This window comes from Protopterus annectens, chromosome 10.part0 (genome assembly GCF_019279795.1).
Source record: "Protopterus annectens isolate FY-2018-M chromosome 10.part0, PAN1.0, whole genome shotgun sequence".
Lineage (NCBI taxonomy): Eukaryota > Metazoa > Chordata > Ceratodontiformes > Protopteridae > Protopterus > Protopterus annectens.
Window position 1 is genome coordinate 1093464269 of NC_056744.1, and position 22064 is coordinate 1093486332.

Here is a 22064-nt window from a genome sequence, read left to right on the forward strand (position 1 = left end):
AAAAGAATTTAGTTAGCGACCTTGTCCTAAAATTCCCCTTTGTAGATAGTAAAAGTAGCTTATGTAATGACAGCCTGCTTGGAGAATTCCATTGTTAAACTATCCTCCTTTCTCCCTACTTTGGTAGGGAAGACCTGTTGACTGAATGCAGCTGTCCTTTGCATGTTAACTTTTCCAGTTCCTGTTGAATGGAGGAGCAAGACTGTGTATTTTGGGGTGGAGCAGTGTCATTGTAGTGGGGGAAAATTGTTCAACTGGGATGAACACCGGTTTCCTGCTTTGTCCTAAAGGTTCACAAAGACTGAATTCTCCTAGCAGATTTAGCTTTATGCCAAGTACGTAATGTTTCTTTGGAGCATAAAACAAAATGCTGCTTATAGTGTTTGTGAAAGCAAACTAATAACACAGACCTGTCAGTGCTACTGTAAATAAGAAAAGGTATGACTGGAGATTGTGAAAGTAAGTATTAATTGTGTATGAATTGCCATTGCCACTGAATTGATATTAGATCCAACAGGAAAAGTTAGGCATTTTACTTTCATTTTCTGGGGCTAAGACTATCATGTAATTTTTGCTGTCAGCATGCCATTAGGGCTGTAGTAGTAGCAAGTGCTTATTGTGCTGCAGTGAGGTTTGTATTGAGTGGAACATCCATTTTATTGAGTAGAACATCAAAACATGATGGGCATTTTCCATGGAGTGGTCCCTTGAGTTCTTTATAGACATATTCTTTCCCATTTGCCGAGTTATTTTGATGTTCATCATATTGATCAATGCTGCAGCCGCCTTGGCTAAATTAACCAAGGGTGTAACAGCTGACCAGCTTCCAAAGCTTCAGTACTCCTTCCATGCACCCAAACTGTCAGGCAGCATGAGATGAGCTGATTAGAAGACAATTTTGGGTGCAAAGCCCTTCAGAGCTTTACTTCTGCTGAAAAGTACGTTCTTCTGAGGATTTTAAGGATTGGCAGTCAGTTTATGCTTATCTTTGCTGGGCAGATAAGTTCCAAAGTGGACTACCATTTGCTTAAAGGAAAACTCTACCTTAGAACTCAAACATATTTTTTCGTTGCATCTTTGATTTTGCTCACTCCGAGTGCTTCTTTTGCAGTTTTAATGTATTTCTCTCAAAATGGTGAATGACTTGATCTTGTTTTTTTGCTTTCATTCCTTCTTCCCAGAATACATTTAAAGTCTTCTTTATATGACTCGTGCTAGACATAAGGAAGTGGTGCTGTTTTATCATGCCATTAAGATTGAATGGCAGGACTGTGAAGCACTGTCATCAAAACACACCGTCTGTAACGGAGCTGCTTCTGTGTTTACCTGTATGAGCTTCATTTATGTGTCTCAGAGCTTGCTCTGCGCTTTAAATCGCTGTTAACTACTTGCAGCAAAAGTAGATAAAACAGGTTTTTGTAAGAGGAGTCTTTTGTAGCCCTGATAGATTTGACAAACCCTCCCCCGCAAACATGCTGAGGTCTGAAACTGTCACTGCAGTAAATGATCCTTGCTGTACATTTACAAGTGACAAGTAGCAGAATTCTAAACTTAGTCTGTATGCTAATTCCCAATCCCTTCAGTGGGAGGATTTTTTTCACACTCCTGAATGATGCAGACTTAAAATGTGCTTTACTAGTTTCTCAATTATTTTTACTAGTTTTTTAATTATTTCTGCCATGTTCATCCTCCTCTCTTCTATTTCATATTTATTTATACTTTGGTAACCAGGAAAGTGAACTGGTCCCAGGACCCTTTTCAGCCACAACTTAGGCTACATTGCGAAAGATAATAACAGTTATTAAATGCACTTAACAATACAAAGAGAAAAAGTACTGACATAAAAACATTGACCAACATTCCATGTGCAACACATAGTGTATGACAGTGACCAAGTAGATCATTGAGTAACATGCACTAGACTGTATACATTGTTTGATAATTCATTGTGTATACACGTGTGCACACGTGCGCACAGACGCACAGTGTGTGCGCAAGTGCATTTAAACACAGTTAAGTACTACTTATTTACTTTTCTTAGTGTTTTTAATGCAAGGGCACATAGTATATTATTAAATGTATGTTAAAGTAAATTCAGCAGTATATTATGGTTGTTTTCTGACAATGCAGGGGCTAACTTAGTCAGTGGGAATCTCTTACAATGGATCTGCATGTATCAGATATGCATCCCCCTCTGGAAAGATAGACCTTTTTATGAACAGTATCCATGCACATAGTTGATAGGGTTGCCACCTGACTCTTTCTGTGTCTGTGTCTGTGTGTGTGTGTCTGTGTGTGTCTGTGTGTGAGGGGGTCTTGAAAATGGTAAATGCATTGATGTTTTACAAGAAAAAAAACATTTTCTGGCTTTTCTCTAAATGTCACAGAAACTTTGATACTACAAGTTATCTTAACATATAAACTATTGTAAATAACATTTAAAGCTTAGTATTTCGGTACTGTGCTGCTGCTTATGTAAATTTGTCAGAAGAGTTGAAAACTGCCTTTAAACCTCTGACTGATAGAATTGCTTTGTTTTGCTATGAAAGAGGAGTGTTCAGTTCTCCTCCCCTCTGCAATAAAAACAAAAGAAAGTAGATAAAACACAGCTTTCTGTCTTTTTTGTCAGCTGCTGTGTTCTTGACATTAGCAGGATTAATTGCCCATCTAAGATTGACAGCAGTACGTGACAAGGTAAACCACAGATTTAACTGCGTCTAGGATATGTCATGCAGGTGGATACTGATTTCTCTGCAAAGTATGTGAGAAGTTGAGTTAAAAAGTAGTTGGGCTTTCCCTTCCTGTGACTCCATTGCAAGGAAATAAAAGTTTTAAAAAGTGCAAACATGTTTCTGGTACCTACACAATGCTGGAACCATATTGTAGGGAGAAAAGAAACCTAAAGATTAAGTTAAACTGTATGAGAGGGTGGAGTTTTCCTTTAATTTTGCTTTATTAGACTGTAATAGGTTCATAGGTAGGTACTAGGCTATTGGCCCTGGGGCCTATACAAGCTCAGCCAAAAAGGTACCCTGGTTTTTGCCACCCAAGAAAATTATTTTCCTGTGCCACTGTCGAGCAGAGCCACAAAGGTGATCCCCGGGGTGAATTTCCTATTTCCCATCCAATCATCAAGATTTTTCTTGAAGCGTGCTAATGAGGAGCTTTGTTTGATATAGATAGGTAGTTTATTCCAGAGTATTGGAAGTCTCTGGGACAGGAATCTATCCCTCCGGCATGTTCTGTTTATTGTGGTGACAAGGTTTAGGTCCCTAGAGCGTGTAGATTGAAGGGATTGGGATTTCTTTAAGTGGGGCATGTCCAACAGCACTGGGTTTGACATAGCTTTGTATGTTGGGCAGAGATCACCTCTGAGTAGGCGATATGCGACGGAGTAAAGCTGAAGTTTTTTGAGACGGTCTGCGTAGGGCATCTGTTTGTGGCCGGTAATCGTCTTTGTGAGGTATTTGTGGCCTTTCCAATTGTTGTAGATGTCTTGTGAGGTACATACCAAAACGGGCGTTGTACTCTCTAATGGGTCTAATGGGTGATGAGTAGAGGGGAACAATTGCCTCTATTTTTCTGGATGAGAAACCTTTTGTGATGAGGTGTGCCACGTTGAAGGATTTCCTGACTACTGTGGCGATGTAATTATCAAAGGAGAGACTACTGTCCACCTGTGTCCCAAGGTGTCTTATCACACTTTTGGAGTTAAATATACTACCGCATGTGTTGTAGTTCATGGGTACAGAGTTTTTACCAAAGGGGATGACAATGCACTTTTTGGCATTGAGCTTGAGGCCATGGCTTTGACAACAGGCATTTGTCTCAGTGAGGCCCTTTTGTAGGATGTCCACATCGTTAGTTTCAATTATGGCTCCTAGTTTGCAATCATCTGCGAACTTTGTTAACCAAAGACCTTCTGTGTTGGCCTGTACTTCATAGAAGTAGATACCAAACAGGAGAGGACCCAGGACTGAACCCTGTGGTACTCCACTTGTCACTGGTCTGAAGTCTGATTTGGATTCTGCTACTTTCACAGTGTGGGCTCTGTCAGTGAGCCAGTTGGCAACCCATCTTGTGACATAAGGATTTATACCTAGTTTAGTGAGTTTGTCTATAATTCCAGAGTGGGGGGTGGTGTCGAAAGCCTTGGCAAGATCTAGATAGGCTGTGTGAACCACCTTACCCTTGTCTATGGCTTTGGTGACTGCTTCAAAGAAGTCTATCGGGTTTAGGAGACATGATCTGCCTTTTACAAACCCGAACTGGGTGGGGTCCAGAGTTTGGAGATTACCAATGCCTTTGTTTATAAGTTCCATGATGATACGTTCCATGGCCTTGCAGACCAGGCTCATCAGGCTAATGGGGCGGTAGTTTTTGGGGTCAGTGGTGGCTCCCCCCTTGGAGTGGGATAACCGTCACTGTGCGCCATTCAGCAGGCACAAAGCCAGAGGTGAGGCTATAATTTAACATGGTACTTAGGTGGGGTGCCAGTTCGTTTTATAGTTCATGTAGAACGCAGCCTTGGGATGTTGTCTATTCCCATAGATGCTGTGTTCTTGGCTTTGGAGAGTGTGGTTTTTACCTGTGCAGCTGTGATTACAGGAACTTTGCATTCTTCCGGTATTGAGATGGGTACAGTGCTAACTTTACCCCCCTTCTCACCCCCAAAGAGCCCACCTGCCAGGATGTTGGCAATATCAGTTGGGTCTGTATATTTAGTGCCATTGTGCTGTAACTCTGAGCAGATCTGAGTGTTGCCATTGAGATTCTTGACAATAGCTATAGAATGCTTTGTAGTTGTCTTTAGAATCCGTGGCAATTTTGTTTTCGTAACTAGCTTTGGAGGATTTTATCAGGGATCGCAGCTTCTTACTGAGGCTAACCAGGGAGCTCCTCCACTCATGGGATTTTACTCTCTCTTGCAACAGTTTCTTCCTTCTGTTGTACAGTTTGCTTATGGCAGGGGACCACCAGATTGGCTTCCTTTTTTTGGAGGATAGCGTCTTGGTTCTGTTTGGGATAGCACGATCCATGCACTCATGTAAGTGCTTATAAAATGCAATTGTATGGGATTCAGTAGTCGTAACTGTATTGTCCATCTGCATGGGTGTCATGAAGTTCACCACTTCTGTCTTAAGAAGCATGAAGTTTGCTTTGGAGAAATTTTGTACCATAGTTTCCTTAATGGGGGGTGGGGGCCGGATGTGGATATCTAGGGTAATTGACTTATGGTTGGATCAGACCAATGAGGCGTTGACTTCGTGTGAACAACGGTCACTCATGTTGGTAATGACTAGATCTAGGATATTGTTGCCCCTGGTGGGGGTGTGGATAAATTGATCCAGGGCATTGGAATTTGATTTCCAGAAAGCGTTGAGCGAAGGAGTTGGTACATGAGTAGTTTTCCCAGTTAATGGTGGGGTAGTTGAAATCGCCCAATCTGAAGTAGTTACTTCATTTGTTCTGCAACCTGTGGGTCTCGGATCTGACCTCTGATCCGACCGGCAGCTTTCCAAGCTTCAAGATCCGAGCTCCTAGCTCCTCCTCTCTACCCACAATCCCCTGTCACCACCACACTACCCCAGATCGTTTTTGCCACGGCTTGAATACAAGTGTCTTGAGAAGAGCTCCTGAGCTTAGACAGGGAAGTGAATAATTTTTTCAAGAGATTTTTCTTAAAAGTTTAAGTTAAAAAGAAGAATATTTAGAGTGTTTCTCTGCCCTTTTTGTTTTCGGGATTGTGTTTTTATTCAGTTAAACCTTCCCCTAGGTGTTTGGGCGTGTGAGTGTGTGTGTCAGCAAAATGGCCGAAGGCCATAAAGCTATTTTTTCAAAGTGCACTGGGTGTGGCCATAAGCTTTCCCCAGCTGATGGCCACACTCAGTGCGTTATATGCCTGGAGGTTGTCCATTTGTCTTCAGACTGCCAACTTTGCGCAGCCTTCAACCCCTGGGCTGAGAGGGACAGGAGGAACAGGCTTATTCTGGCGGGATTGCTTCCCCCGGAGGAGACCTCTTCCTCCTCTACGTCCAAGGTGCAAGCTGCCCAGGTAGCTTCGGCACCCCTGATTCCCTCGACTCAGGCTGGGACTCAACCTCCCACTACTGCCTTGAGTACGAAGAAAGTTCAGTCTTCTCCTTCTAGGGAAAAGCACAGGGAGAAGCACAGACACAAGCCGAGCCTCATCCCTCGGCTCCGCCTTAAATTGTTAAATCGCCTCCGAGGGTGTCCGGACCTTCTCGGCTCAGATCTCCTTCATTCTCACCGGAGCCGGAGGAGGAGCTCTTATCACCCTCGAGGTCGTTGAGGCGGCCCTCCAGGCCCGCCTCTACGACCTCCTCTAGATCTACTAGGTCTCTCTCTGACATGGATAGGATGATGCGTCGGTTTTTGCAGACCCAAATGCAGATGGGGGTGCTCCTGCCCCCCCTCCACAGGGGGGGAGTGCAGCTTCAATATTTGTCCCGATTTCTCCTTTTTCAACCCGGATCCGGGTTTTGGAGTCTTTGGATCCAGGCCCTTTCGGAGCCGGGGTTTTGTCGGCGCCGGTGGCCCAAGCCTTCTCGATGCCGACCATACCCTCGAGTATCTCTGATCCGAGCTCTCAGGGCCGGGCATCGGATCCGTAGGAGCGGGTGCATCTTCGGCGCCCCCTATGTCGGAGAGCATCTCCCTTTCGGATCCGATGGCTTCGGCTCTGACCCCGATCCCTATCTCGGAGCCGAGGAGAATGCTCTCGGGGCCAGAAGAGAGTAGTTCTCCCTCGGCGTTCGAGGTAGTGGAGAGGGTACTGTCGAGGTCTTCCAGGTCCCCGACTCTGGCTTTGGATCCCTCCGCTCCCCCATTGCAATACGGGTCTAACTTCCATCATCCTTCCATCGGGACAGCCTGCTCAGACCCTCCAGTTAGTTCCCTCGGAGGAACAAGAGGCCGTTGACGAGCCCTCTTCTGACAGTCCCACAGAGGAGGTGCCTCGTCGTGTAAAAGGAGGCACATGGACTCACATGGCACATTGATGTATTTTCCAGTACATCAAGAAAAGAAGAGTGGGAATCTTGGGGCATGGTGGGTGATCTGTAGCAAGCTACAATTTGGATTGCAGTTTTGCCCAGAGTTAGTTGCACTTGGATAACCACGGCTGCATTATGCTGAGCAGCTAGCCTGGAGGTGTGGATATCCTTAATGAATATGGACACACCTCCGCCTTTGGTGTTCAGGTTACATGGCCGAAAAGTGTGGTGAGTTGTAGCCTGGTAGTGCAGGGGTGCTCTCTGGAGCCTTGAACCAGGTCTCAGTCACTGCACAGATATCGATGTTCTCCATTTTAAGGAGTGCCTCAAGTGAGTGCATTTTGAGATTTAGACTTCTAGCATGGAGTAGCATCACCCTCCACTTTTACTTGCCTGTTCCTGTTACGGTGGTGAATTTGTCATTTGAACCTTGCCTAAAAAAGGCACTATAGGGGTGGCAAGAACCTTAGCCAGTATCCAGAATTCCAGGGGTGACAAGTGCAGGCCATCTCTGGCAAAGTATCGTGGTCTGTCGACCATGTTGTCATACCAGGCAGACAGAAACTGGATCCCTTTAGAATGGCACCAGAAGCTTAGCCAATTGTTGAAGTCCATCATTTTGTCCTTGTACTGCGGCATCATTCTGGGTGATGGCAGAATGCTACTCTGGGCTATGGTCATACCTGCCTGGGCTGCAAGATCGGAGAGCTCTTCCATGTCTCTTTTCATGTACTTTTTTAATGGAGCACTTGTTTTTCTGTTAGTTGCAAGTGGTGTAAAGTTACTGAAATTTTTTTTTTTTTTTTTTGTGGAGAAAGTATATTACTTTTTTTGGGCTGGCATCCTGTAGTGCTTTTTTTAATGTATTTTTCTGCCAAAAAATAACTTTTGTGGACTGGTAATGTTTACTGGCAATTGCTACTCATCTTCTCCAGGAAAGTGGCACCATTTTCCCCTTGACTATGGAACAAGACTACCGGTCCCACTGTTTGTCCTTTTTCCAGGCACTAAAAGGGAAAAAAACAAGCAAATGGTCTTTGCACCACAGCAGGCTAACAATTTATCTCTGCTGCAGGTGGTGACCCTTTTGTGGCCATTTGTTGTACCTCAGACCACTCCTTTAACCTTGGGTTCCTCTGGTGTAGCACTTGCAGCCACTGTGGAGCTGGGGTTAGTCATATCCCGTCTGGCTGTTTGGGCCTTCTCAGTAGTCAAGGGAGAGATGCTCTCTAGTTGGTCCTGGGAGAAAAAAGAGGGATTGTTTCCCTGTTTTGTCAGAATGCTGTCTCTATCCCTGAGGAACCTGCTCCTGCCACTAGAAACACAGTTGACCCCATTTATCCTGTTAAAAAGAACCAGAAAACCAAGCACATATCTACATCTCCTCAGAATTCTTTAGATTGGAGTAATTTACTGGGTTTGGCTCAGGGTTTAATTCAGATCATTCTTGTAAAGTACGTTTCTAGTAAATTAAAGAGGGATTCCTGTTTTCCTGAAGGGATTCAAGATTCTGAATCTGATTAGGAAGATGCAAGACAGATGCACGTTTTTTTCTCCCTCAGATTTCTGATTCAGATGCAGAGAAGAGCTCAGTTTATGATCCTCCCTGTGGTGATAGTGGGGTGGGTCTCTTTCTCTCAGACTATTGCTAGAATGTGCCTGTGTTTTCCAGTGAGAGAACGTTGAGGTTTCTTAATCCCTAAGAAAATAGTTTTTACAGAAGGATTTTCTAGAACCTACACTCACATCCTCCTGTTCTGTATGCTTTAGAGGATGTATGAATGTGTTATTGCTTGACCTTTTCCTGATAGCCAGTTGCCCCTAAAAAGGCAGATAGGGTATGTAAAGTTCCTCAGGCTTTTAGATTTGTATACACTATTCCAAACCTGGCCCAGCAGCTGCAGCTTTAGTTGATCCCACTGCTGCTAAGCACTTAGTTAAATTCCAGTCCTGCTTTTTCTGATAAGGATGGGACAGTTTAGTGTAACTTCTGTAACTTTGATTTTCACAATTTTGAGTTGTAAGGCTCATGTGTTAATTCATTCTGACAAACTTTGAAAGTATGAAGAATGTTTTATCTGTAGTTTTTTTCTTGTGAAGAAAATAATCTGTTTTAAAAGTCTACTCCTTGTTCACACTGTGTGTATGACTGTTTCTTCCAGGGCTATGGCCACTGGTAGTATTTGCACGGCTGCATTCTCAAAACCTCCCAGATGGTGATAAAAATGAGATTTTAAATTCTGCATTGGATAGAGATTGTGTTTGGCCCCTCTGTTGAGGAGGTGATCAACAAGTGTGATTAAAAAGGGCAGGATGATCAAGGGAATCTCTAAGATTTTTAATCTCTCCTTTTCTAAAATTTTCAACACAGAGTAAATGGTTTTAACAAAGTACATGTAAAGAAATGTTTAAGAAGAAATGATAATAGGGTTCCAAAGGAAGTCTACAACCTCCCCAAACCTAGGGCAATCCAACAAGTCTAAATGACTGTCTGTTCAGGAGACCTTTTGCCCCTCCCACCACTACCCCAGACCCTTTTTTAATTCCAGAAGGTCAGAACCTGTTTTTTTTTTTTTTTTCCTCTTTGGCAGCAGATTGATTTTCAGAACCCATTTTTCTGAAACCTTCATCAAGATTGCAGAGAGTGGGAGGCAGTTCTCATTCTCCAGATCAGACTCTTGTTTCCACTAGTTCTCAGGTGTGATTCAACCAGTTCCTCTGTCATGTGGGGAAGGGGTTTTATTCAAGGATGTGCCCTAATGCCAAGGAAAAACAGCAAATGGTGGTAGACCAGTCCTGGATCTTCCTTTCCTAAATCTGTTTGTGATGGTGCCCAAATTCTAAAAGTCACTTCACAACTTGTCAACTCTTCCTATTTCAAGTTTCCTGGCAGCACTAGATACTTATCACATCCCTATTCATCCAGACTTGGGATATTTCTTAAGGTTGTGTGTGTCTGTATCACATTCCAAACAAACAAATTAGGGTAGTCAGATAAAGTCCGGAACACCACCAAAACAGTAAAATGTAAAAGAAAAACTGGAGATCCGGACACCATGGCTTAAAACTTTATTAAACTTCAGTAAAAAGGTAAGCATTCGCGGAAAACACACCTGCCTCTCCAGACCATATATAAAGTTACACAAACCACTCGCATATATAAAAAAACTTCAAAAAGACATTATCCAATGAAAACAATCTTCCAATTTAAAAACACAGCCCACTAGAGCAAGGAATTGACTAGTAAAGATGTGCTATAGTAACACACCCCTTTAAAAACATGAATAATAAAACAGAACCAATAGTATCATGAAAAAGGTAGACACTTCTCTCTCATTTAAATATTAATGTTTAAGGGGCTGAGACTTTAATAACCGGCTTCAGACTCATGTTCATTCAGCCCTAGAAATACATTTCCTTTCAAAAGAAGTATACATTTCATTTCTTTCTTTTCAGTGATATTCTTTAAGTCCCTACCCCTTAATTTTTCAGACAGTAATTCTAATGCAAGAAACTTAAAACTGTGCCTATTTCTGTTCTCTAACATGTTGCGCTAATGCACTCGTACTTTTCTGATTACGTATGTCCCCCATGTGTTTAGAGTATCCTTTCTTTAAACATTCTGTTGGTCTTCCTGATGTAGAAAGCTTCACACATTGTGCATTTAGCTTAATATATTAAATTCTTGGGCTTACAATCGGCATAAAAATTGAAACTAATTTCTTCCTTAGTTTGTGAGTGTATCAGAGAGGTACAACTCCAAGTGTATTGACAAGCCTTACATAGTCTACACCGAAATGTCCATATCTGTCTTGTACATCAAAAGGAATGTGTTCAAAATTCTTTAACAAAACTGTCGCTTCAGCGACCTGTTATTTCTAAATAAAACAGGGGTTTGCCATCTAACACTCTCGAGACCTGAAGTAACCAGTGAAAGTGATCAGTATTAATAGCCGCATAAATAATGTTAATATTGTTTAAATAAGTAAGGAGAAGCCTATTCCTATTAGAATCTTTACTCGTCTGTTGAGGTACCACTTCTTCAGCTGAGTCTGAAAAATGCAGTCTCCCCACTGTATCTCAAACAGACCATGCCTCTGCTAGATTTTTGTCTACATCACTTACAGTATATCCCCATTCTAAAAAGTCCTTCATGTTACTCAAAGTAACTTGCAACTCCACATGGTCAATGTGGATTCTCATGGCTTCTAAAAACTGTCCCTTAAGGACGTTCCTAGTCACATGACCAGGGTGCATACTGGTTTTATGTAATAAAGCATTCTTTCTGCATGGTTTTCTATAAATCCCTGTGTGAAATCTTTTTCTTTCATCAGTTTTAATACACACACACAAAAATTCTATAGATTTATCAGAAACATGATGGCTGAACTTCAGAAATGTTGTGGTACCATGAAGGTAATTATATATATATATATATATATATATATATATATATATATATAGATATATATAGATATATATATATAGATATATATAGATATATATATATATATATATATATATATATATATATAAAACAAACAAAAGTCCAGTCATCTAAAATGCCAGTCCATACAAAAAAAAAAAAAAACACATCCACAAATCTCCTGTAAAAAATGAAATACTGTGTATAGAGGTTATTGTTGAAAACATGAACTTGCTCCCAATGGGCTAAAACAAGGTTGGCGTAGCTCTTGGCACAAGCCGTGCCCATGGCTATGCCAGTTCTTTGGAGCAAAAACTCATTGTGAAATGTAAAAACATTGTCTTCTAAAATCAAATCAATCAAAATACAAATCAAATGCATCTTTCCAACTGTGAAATCATATGCATATACCAGAGATGGGCACTTTTGCTTGCTCAGGAACCGACCAGCTCAGAAAATTCTGCATCAGGACATGGGCAGCAAATGGCAGTGGCATCAGTCAACTTCTCCATACTCTGGGCAGGTCTGTTTCTTTGCACTTTCCTTTCAGTACCCTTAACAAATGTAAGATGGCGACACCCAATGCAGCAGCGGCCTGTTTGGCTCCTGTTGTTTGTCTTTGTTTTCTTGTTGTTTTCCGTAGTTTTTCATAGTTGGACTGTTTTTCTGGAGCTGCTAGTGGCAGAGTATGGAGAGGAGGCAGCCGTGGTTGTTGTTGTTGGTGGATCGGTTGGATGGACTGTCTGGGACTAATTCTGGTGCTTGGAATGGTTGGAGTGGTTGGCCTGGTATTGCTGTTCGGGCCTGTATGTGAAGATGAGCGGATAGTGCACTGGGAGGAGCATGGTGGAGACAGTGCTGGCTAGTGTTGAACGGTGTTATGCTAGATCCAAGTGGATTGGAAGGTGGAACTGGACCGTTGGTGTTGGAATGGATGGTGGATTAAGACTGAGATCGTGGAGACTGTGGTCATTGACCTGGACAAGGGCAGATGGTGGAGACCTGACTGTCTGCTTAGATGTGTGCTGATGCAGATTTTTGAATGTCTGTTTTTTTGGATTGGTGGAACTGGATTGGTGGAACTGGATTCGGACTTCAGTGCAGAGATGGAGCTTCGGTTGGCTGATAGCCTGTGTGTTATGTATGTGTATATTTATGTGATTTACATGCTTGTGTTTTTGTTGTAACTGTTTGTGATGTGCATCAGTGAGCTTGAAGGAACGTAATTTCATTCAGCTGGGCAACGTTATGGTTGTGCAGTCTGAATGACAAAGTTTCACTGTACTTTACTTACTTTTACTTTATTCTCTTGCTGATGCAGAAGATAAAGGATAGCAGGCCAAAATGCTAATTATACCCCCTTTTTTGCACAGACAACATTGGTTCTCCTTTCTGTGGAGTCTCGTGGGACAGAACTGGCAGCATCCCAGCATAGTGACCTGTTGATGTAAAACAATGTTTTAGTTAGACACCCCAACCTGAATACTCTTGAGGATGACAACATGGATCATTTAGCATTCATTCCTTTTAAGTATGTTTTCAGAGGATGTGCTTTACTGTTAAAGGAGACTAGGATACCAAGTACGAAAAAGTCATACGTAGCTAAAAGGAAAATATTTTGCCATTAGTTCCGAAGGAGGGGTCCTTGATACTTGCCCGCTTGTCAGACCTTTACAAAATAGTCGTCTTGCACCTTAGTAAAAGGTACACATTTCAACTTGTATACCTTATGTTCACCAACTGCTTTCCTTGTTGCCAGTAATGCTTTTCCCAAACTGTACTATCACTGTTAGAGGTAAATTGTTGCACCATAAAGTCTCAGCTGCATTCTGGAGAAACTTTGACACCCTTTGAACCGTCTTACTTGTGTTGAGGTAGGTATCCTAGTCACCCTTCCTCCTGCCTTCCCACTCTTTCCTCCTTTGGCCAAGGTGGCTTTCTTACCCAGGCTGGTTTAGAAGTTGGAGAGGCAGCTTTATGGGCTTTGTGGTTGGCATACCATTATGGAGGTTACTTCTAGAGCAGTCAGTTCTCTTCTTTCAGATTATATAAAGCTGCTTTGCCATGTCAAGAAAATAAAACCAAAAAATGATGCAGGAGGACATTTGTGTCTTTCACTGATGTTCTAATGTCGGGTGAGAAGGGTGTTTGCTCAGTCTAGTGGAGAAAGGTGCTGAACTGTGGAAGTGGGACCCTCTGAAGCAAAAATCCCAAGAATTACTTCAGTATTGAGCACAAGTGAATATGCACAGTTCTGCAGAGTTCCTAACAAAGCAGCACTTATCTATTGCTGAAGTGCCTCTGCATAAGATCTGGTATTCACGAGGCATGATAAAAAAAATAAAGGAGGTTCGAATCATCTTGAGAAAGTTTCATATGTTGAGTAGCCCCAGTGTCTGCAACATCATTTGTACTGGTTGTAGAGGATGGGTCTTCTTACACTTGTATTGTTATGGTAAGTACATCATTGTAGATTTGTCATTTTGATAAGTACATGTTGATTGTTTGTTTTACATGCAAGCAGCTGTCTGAGCTGCAGCATGAGAATTATTTTAGTATCATTTATTGGCTGATTGTCGGCTATGCAGGTACATTCTCAAGGCTGTCTTTTTCTTTTGGGACATCTGATTGGCAAGTTGCATATCCTTTTGTAAAGGTATGTCCGATTTGCCAGTGTATTTCTGGAAGGTATCTATTTCATTTGACTTGTCAGTTGTGACACTGCACAGCCTTTGCCAGCTTACCAAGGTATATCTTTATTTGCTGTACATGTAAGTGAAGTGGACCACTTGAGCACATTTATAGTCATGACTTTGTTACAGAAAATTAAAATGGAGATAATGTAACATCTAATAACAGTAGCTTAACTTTAAAACCTAAGGTTAATGTTGCAAATTACTGGAGACTCCAGTGCTTGCATTATCACAGTACAAACAACCTTGCAGAGAATATTAATCTAGTTTACTTAGCAGTGATGGATAGTTAGTCGACTCATGTTTTTAAGACAGGCCTAGTTTTTCAAGATCTTGGTGCTGCGGTAGTGTTGTCGCCTCACAGTAAGACGCTGTCTGGTTTGATTCTCAGCTAGAGCGTCTTCTGCATGGAGACGTGCGTGAATGGGCGTACCTTCGTTGAAGATTGTGCGTCAGGTCTGGCAACTCGGTACGTAAAAATCTACTGCCAATCATTAGCGGACTGGAGTTCCGCTGTGGCGACCCCTAACCGGGAAAAGCCGAAAGAAGCTGCTGCTTCTACAGATTTGAGTTAAGTTTGATGGTCCTTTGAGCCCCTCTTCAGATCTGATCAGGATGATTTTAGTGCTGCAGGAGAAATAAACTTATCTTCAAAGGACTTCTTTCTCTGGATCTGGAACCTAGCAAATAAGAAACCCTCAAAGAAATCTTCTAAAACCAAGGACTTGGAACTGAAAAACATTCGTCCGAGTCTTCAGTTTGTCCTGTAGATTGAGACTCGTGGAACAAGTGCCCCAAACTCTGACTTGTACCCCACCTCTGGATCCAGAACTTCAGCCTCCTATTACTATTCAGGATTTGTCCAAGAGTATGGAAAAACTTAGTCTCTAGACCTTTGGCTTTATCCACAAGGTCCTTTAAATCCTACAGAAGTTCCTCCAAAGTTGATTTAGATTGTCTGTTGCAGAGGTTTCTCAAAACCCAAATTGAGATTGGGGCCATTGCAACTCTGTCAGCTCCAGAGCTGATCGAATCCGTGCACTTCACTAGCTTACTGGTCCACTGCATCCACAAGGTCCTTTAAATCCTACAGAAGTTCCTCCAAAGTTGATTTAGATTGTCTGTTGCAGAGGTTTCTCAAAACCCAAATTGAGATTGGGGCCATTGCAACTCTGTCAGCTCCAGAGCTGATCGAATCCGTGCACTTCACTAGCTTACTGGTCCACTGCATCCACAAGGTCCTTTAAATCCTACAGAAGTTCCTCCAAAGTTGATTTAGATTGTCTGTTGCAGAGGTTTCTCAAAACCCAAATTGAGATTGGGGCCATTGCAACTCTGTCAGCTCCAGAGCTGATCGAATCCGTGCACTTCACTAGCTTACTGGTCCACTGCATCCACAAGGTCCTTTAAATCCTACAGAAGTTCCTCCAAAGTTGATTTAGATTGTCTGTTGCAGAGGTTTCTCAAAACCCAAATTGAGATTGGGGCCATTGCAACTCTGTCAGCTCCAGAGCTGATCGAATCCGTGCACTTCACTAGCTTACTGGTCCACTGCTTGGTTCTGATCATCTTGGATCTGTTTGGTCACTCATATCCTGCAGCCTGAGTTGTTGATCCAGTCTTCATTGGCTCACTGGATTTTGGATTCTACTTTACAGTCTCGGTTCCAGTTTGACCTAATAAGAGTCTTGAAGTCAAGGGATCAGGTGGATGACTCCTCTAGTTTTATCTGAGACATCAGCTTCTGAGACCTTGGCTTCAGTCCTCTCCTTGGTGCTATCCATTGAGTCTGATCTGAGGATCCCTACTGGGATGTTTGCTGTCTTTGTGTTTAGGGAGTTGGATCTGGCCACAGGAGCAGCTTCCTGTGGATTTTGTGGAGGTTAGAGCGGCTTTTGAGAGCTGGAGAAGATCATTTCACCACACAAGGTGGATCCTCAGTTCTCCCTGGTCATGGTTCTGCTCTGTGACCCCTGTCTCTGGGTTTATCTTAACAACAGGTGTCATCTTGGCAAATTTGTTGACCCAATCTTACATCTTTTCCTGGATGTCTCAGGGGGATTATGTTCCCAAGTCTTCTAAGGGTTGTCTCTGTGGAAGAGGGAGTATAAGAGAACACACTGACTCACCTAATGTTTTTTTTGAATAGTGATTCAGATAATAGGTGGGGCTTCCCGCAATCCTCTCCCAAGTACGAACCCCGAGAGATCCTGGAGCTCGTAAAGCAGGGGGGATACTGGCCACCTGAACCCCGCCTTCTCAAGGTGAAGTTGTACTGTTTAAGGCATACAGAACAACCATTTCTACTTCTGGGTTGTCCCACCAGCTGATAAGTTGGTGGAATTGGCAGTTAAAGTCATGGCAGGAATTCATCACATGAGTGAGTCCCCAGGAAGCTGGACAGGGTACTTCAGCCCCCCCCCCCCCAAGGATAAACCCTTCTGGGCAAAAACTCTTCAGATGGACTCCTTTCCTTATTGTGACAGCCATTAAAAAGAACCGTTGGAAAACTCTTCTGTCCACCCATCCAACAAGGAGTCTCTGGCCATGGTTAGACTGGGGAAGCAGTTGTGCTCCTGGTTCCTTCTTGATTCGAGCTGTGAACTATGCCGCTCATATGACCAGGTTCCAGTGGGATCTTGCTTAGCAGGCTTTATCCATTCTGATGAACCCAGTTACACCAGAGTATCAGAATCGCCTACTGACTGCTCTGTCCACAGTGTCAAATATCACCAGTTTGTCTGCCTTCTACAAAATGTGCAGATGGGTCGGTGAGAGCCGCTGGAGCAGGCATTGCCTTGAGGCTTCATGCTTGGCTGCATTTGTACAATTTTGCAGATAGCTGTAAAGTGTCATTCACTAACGGTCTTTGAAGTGCAGCCAGGCACTACCAGAGTTGGCAGATTGTGCTAAGTGATGTACATGATAGTGAGTTGCTGGGCTACAGAACAGAAGTGAAAATCATTGGTGCAGTTCATGAGGGTAAATTCTTTAACTTAAACAAGTCCCTTGTCTTTTTTCTTCTGGATTAGAGCAGTTTTTTTCTGTATTGTTAACCAAGTGAAAATTATTAGGTTGAAAAAGTCACTTAAAATTTTTGTGTCTTTATTCCTTATAACTTGTCATATTATGTTAGCCATGACAATAAACAGTTGTTAGATGACGAGATGTTTCTTCTTCTTTGAAGCTGTATTCTGGAAATAAGTGAACTGTGTCTGGTATACAAGGTATCCACTGACTTTATTCTGATGGACCTACTGAACATCAGCAAATCAGATGGCATCAAAATACTCAGTCCAGGAAGCTAAACATTTTCTGCAGTGTCAACAGAATGGTTTGGAGGGCAGGTATGTCTCGCAGAGAATGCCACTGCTGTTGCTCAGACTCCCCATCCATATTAAACAAAGCTCATCCCTGTCAATATTCAAGCACAATTTGAATCTGTGAATGAGTAATAGAAAACTCATCTCAGCACTTTCCCTTGTACTACTGTTGGACAGAGGCAGCTCCTAAATGCTTTTTCCCACACTTGGGGTCCCTTCAAATTATCTGTGGTGTCATCCTAGTTGCTTTCACTAGGGGTGACATACAGTTATTGATCATGGGGTAAGGCCAGTCTAACACCAACATAATAGGTTAATTCAAGCACCGAAAAAGGAAATTGACTGGGCTAGAACTTAACTATGAATCCATGAAAACAACAACTGCTGTTATGCTCTTTATATATCAGTTTGCCCCCCACTTTACAGCTTTGTTGTCTCCTCACAGCAAGAGGCTCTCCCATTCGATTCTCTACTGAAGCGCCTTCTGTGTAGAGTCTGCATGTCCTCTCCACGGTTGAGTTACATTTAAAGACATGCAGGTAGGTGCATGCGTGAATGGGTATGCCTTTTTCGAAGGTTGGGTGTAGGGCTGGCAGCTCGGCACTGTAAAAATCCACTGCCTTTCATTAGCAGGCCAGAGTTCCACTGTGGCGACCCCTAATCAGGAAAAGCAGACTTGCAGCTTTATTGCTTTTATTCATGCAGCTATCTTCACTGTACATAGTTTCACTGGTAGTCCCTCTGCAGTTAGTTTTAGACTGCACTTTCCATATTTTGATATTTTTAATTATTTTCCTCACCAAGAGGATTACTGGCCTCAAACAGATGCCCTATGCAGCCCGACTGAAGAAACTCCAGCTGTACTCTGTTGCCTACCGCTTACTCGGAGGTGATCTCTGCCTGACATACAAGGCCATGTCCAATCCAGAATTGATGGAAATGCTCCACCTAAGAGCCGCATGCTCTAGGGATCTAAACCTCACCACAATGATAAATAGGACGTGCTGGAAGGATAGATTCCTGTCTCAGACTCCCCATGCTTTGGAACAGGATTAGAATCTACATTAGGCAGAGCCCCTCACTAACACCCTTCAAGCGAAACCTTGACGAGTGGATGGGAAACAGAAAATTTACCCTGGGGATCATTGCAGTGGCTCTGCTGGACAGGCGCATGGGGAACTAATGGCTCTGCTGGGTAGAGGTACAGGGAACTAATCTAAGGGGGCGGCGAAAGCAAACACATTCTGGCAAGGCTTATAGATGCCCTTGGGCAGATAGCCTAGTACTTGCCTGTGAACCTATAATAGTGATGTTGCACAGCACAAAGGCAATTGTTAATGAATTTATACTTTATGGAGAGTCATACCTTCATACAGGGATTGAGTAATGAAATGATTTATTAGAAACTGAGGACTTGAAAGCTGGAGTAAAATTAGGTGGCCTTGTGATTTATCTAAATTCAGCCTTGTCAAAGCATGTTCATCAAGCCTGACTAGTTAAATCCACAGTTACTGCATCAGAGAAATTGTTTGTCTCTTAGTATTGTAACTTTAAACTTGAAATTTAAGTGCAGGGGTATTAGTGTCTCATTACTGGTAATGATTGAGAATTTTGACCGCTTTTTTAAGTACCTTTTTTGACACTTTGCTTTTTTGAGGGGGGGGGGGGGGTAGCACTAGCCTTTGACCTTCAAAACTTCCTCACTGGCACATTGACACATTCATTCCCCTCACCCCCAGCTGGTGTCTCCCCTTTCCATGGAAGAGCACCTGTAGGCTGTTATCTATGGCTGGCCTAAAATTTTCTTTAATATGCTTAATTCCCTTCTCCTTGTGGCTGATTTACTGTGCCTACTGCATTGAGCTCAGTGTATGTGCATGCTTCAATACATTTGCTTATTTAGGCTGCAGAACCCACCCAGCAAACTGAAGCTCTCTTTTCACTTCCATCTGTTTCTGGTTTGCTGTTTAGTGTCCAGCCAGCTACTTGTACCAGGTTTTCCTGGGGTGCATTGTAAGTGCGGTGACCACTTGTCAGAGTGAATTTGTTATAGTGGGATGTGTAGCTACATATGGTTATGTTTAGTCCAGAAGGCATGCCAGGCATGACTAAATCCCTCTGTATACTTCTCTACTGTAACCTGTATTTTATTTTTGTTTTTTTGTTCTTTTAAGTAAAATATTGGAAGTTTTTTGTATGATTATTAGAAGTTTTTTTTTTTTAAACAGACCAGATAGTTTGAACAATATTTCAAGAGATTTTTCATTGTTTGTCCATCTGTGTTTTGGTTGACTTCTGGTTTTAATAGTGACAGGTGTGGTTTCCTCATAAGATTTACTTTTTGTTTAGTTGTCATTCGTAGAATGTAGTTTTTGTATCACTATCTTTAACTGATTACTATCATCTGCAAAGAGCAGCAGACAGTGCTATTTATAATTTGTCTTAATTGTTGTTGTGTTGTAATGGAAATTTTAGTATTGTAGTAGCTATATAGTTGAAGGTATAGATAACTGGGATTTGTTCACATATCCCTGTATTTTAAAAGTTGTCTATATTACTCTCTGGAGGCCATTACATCTGCATTTAGGTAGTTATCTAGATGAACAACAGACTAAATTCACTGACTTGCCGGGGAAGGTGCAAGGATATTGCAGAATTTCTACACTATAATGTATGCCTCTCTAGCGCCCCCCACCCCCACACACAAGTTTTAGACTTCAGCTGTCTGATTGTGGAACTGAGTAGGTGCGCAGTCATTTAGTAGACTTTTTTAACCAAGATTTCAAAGGAAACTCTACTTAATGAAGCTTTGCTTAAAATGTCTTAATGACTGTTTATATGTCATCATCCGCAGAGATTTTGTACTTTTCATGGTAACAATTTGTTGAACTGATAAGTCCAAAGTTGTATGTGTGCTTAAAAGATGATGGTTTTTAACATTTGTTCTCACTTTTCCAGTGATTCTCCCTTGCCAGTGACATCCCGTGTGTGTTTTGTAAAGTTTGAGGATCCTGACTCTGCAGTTGTGGCTCAACACCTGACAAACACAGTTTTCGTCGACAGAGCTTTGATAGTTGTACCATATGCAGAAGGTTTGTATTTCCTTGTTTTGCTGTTTTAGCTAGCCAATTTTGGAGGTAGACACAGAAATTAATTGTGTAGATCATTGACGTTGCACATTTCAGTCAGGCTGCAATACATTTAGTACTTCGCGTCATCTCTGTCTTGGGAGGGAACTGCCACTGATTTAGTATTTGGTTAAGAAAAAAGGGGTTTAGGCAGTTTGCCTGTTAGTCATTTTCTTTTATCAGTTGGCTTGATTGCGTAACTGCTAAAATGAATTTGATAGTCAGTTTATAAACGTATACATGTTTGCCCTTAACAGTGGGAAATTGGTGCTTATTAGAATATTTTTGTATGACTGCCTACTTTTTATGAGGCTTATTGGGGAAACTTTCTGACAGCAGCAAGTAAATTTGTGCATATGTTAAAGATGGCATTGCACATTTATTTTGATGCAGCCCACAAAGCACACAAAGCCCACAAAACAGCCAGATAATGAATGAACTAGTCTCTGCTGTCAGGATTCTCTTAATTACAATATTTTTATTGTTTGAGGTTATCTCTGCATATTTGTGATCTCACACAGGATACCAGGGATCAGAAAGTTATTTTTTCTTAAAACTAGTATTTGCCCAAGTAAATAAAATAATTAAAAGCCTGGTATTGCTCTGGCCTGTCTCCGGTTGTTAAAACATCTTCTAATAAGTGACCTTGTTGTTACCTGCAACAGTATTTTAAAGTAATAAACTTTTCCTGTTGTTTATGTGTGTGATTTTTGTAGAGCAGAAGGCAGTTGCAGCGCCCCCTTCTGATGACTGACTCTGGTCCTCTGCTGCAACAGGGGAGCCTAGGCATTTACTAAAGGCCAGCCAAGGTCTGGAGTCCCTGTGTGTGTTTACTGGCGTAATCATATATTAACCACCTTTTCTCTTTCTCTTTTTTTTTTCATGTTACAAGTTGTTAGCAAATTGAAGGTGCAGAATAGTAGAGCAGCTGTAAATTGTTTTCCAAATTTAATGTTTTGAAATAAAAATTGAAGTTGCATTTGAAAGCTTTTTGACAGGAACATTAGAAAACAGAAGGGTAGTTGTCTTTACTGAGTATCAGCATACATGTCCATAAAAAACTTTCTTCATCAAAAATTAGACTGCTAATTTAATATCAGAAGGTAGTAACAGTCTAGTTTGACGGCAACTTCTAGTGCATTGTACAGCTTATTGCAGTTCCTAGAGTGCTGTTTCCATGTACAGCGGAAAACATAAGTATAGGTAATGCCACTGAACATTTGAAAAGTTTAGCTCAGTGAGTTCATTTGCTTTGAGTACATTTAAAAATCACAAATCGTTAAAATTATATCGTAGGTCTGCAGAAAAGATTTGGAAATTGGATAATTTGTATTTGGCTGCTTTTGGTTAATATATTCTGTTTTCTGTTTCTTTCGTTTCTACACATTCATCTAGTTGTCATCGTGTAGAAAAACAGCAGTAAATACAATACTGAGCCATGAGAACTGGTGAGGGACTTGCTTTTATAAGTGGCAGTT

General features: G+C 41.9%; 1 protein-coding gene across 5 annotated transcripts in view; it reads left to right on the top strand.

Annotated features, from left to right (window-relative positions):
- Window positions 1-22064, top strand: part of SRSF11 (serine and arginine rich splicing factor 11) — a 1393100-nt gene that overhangs the window by 254052 nt on the left and 1116984 nt on the right. For all 5 annotated transcript variants that reach the window (XM_044085832.1, XM_044085833.1, XM_044085835.1 and 2 more), the window contains one exon: window positions 20417-20550. In XM_044085832.1, the coding sequence (XP_043941767.1) occupies window positions 20417-20550 (134 nt within the window). The remainder of the gene's footprint in view (window positions 1-20416; window positions 20551-22064) is intronic.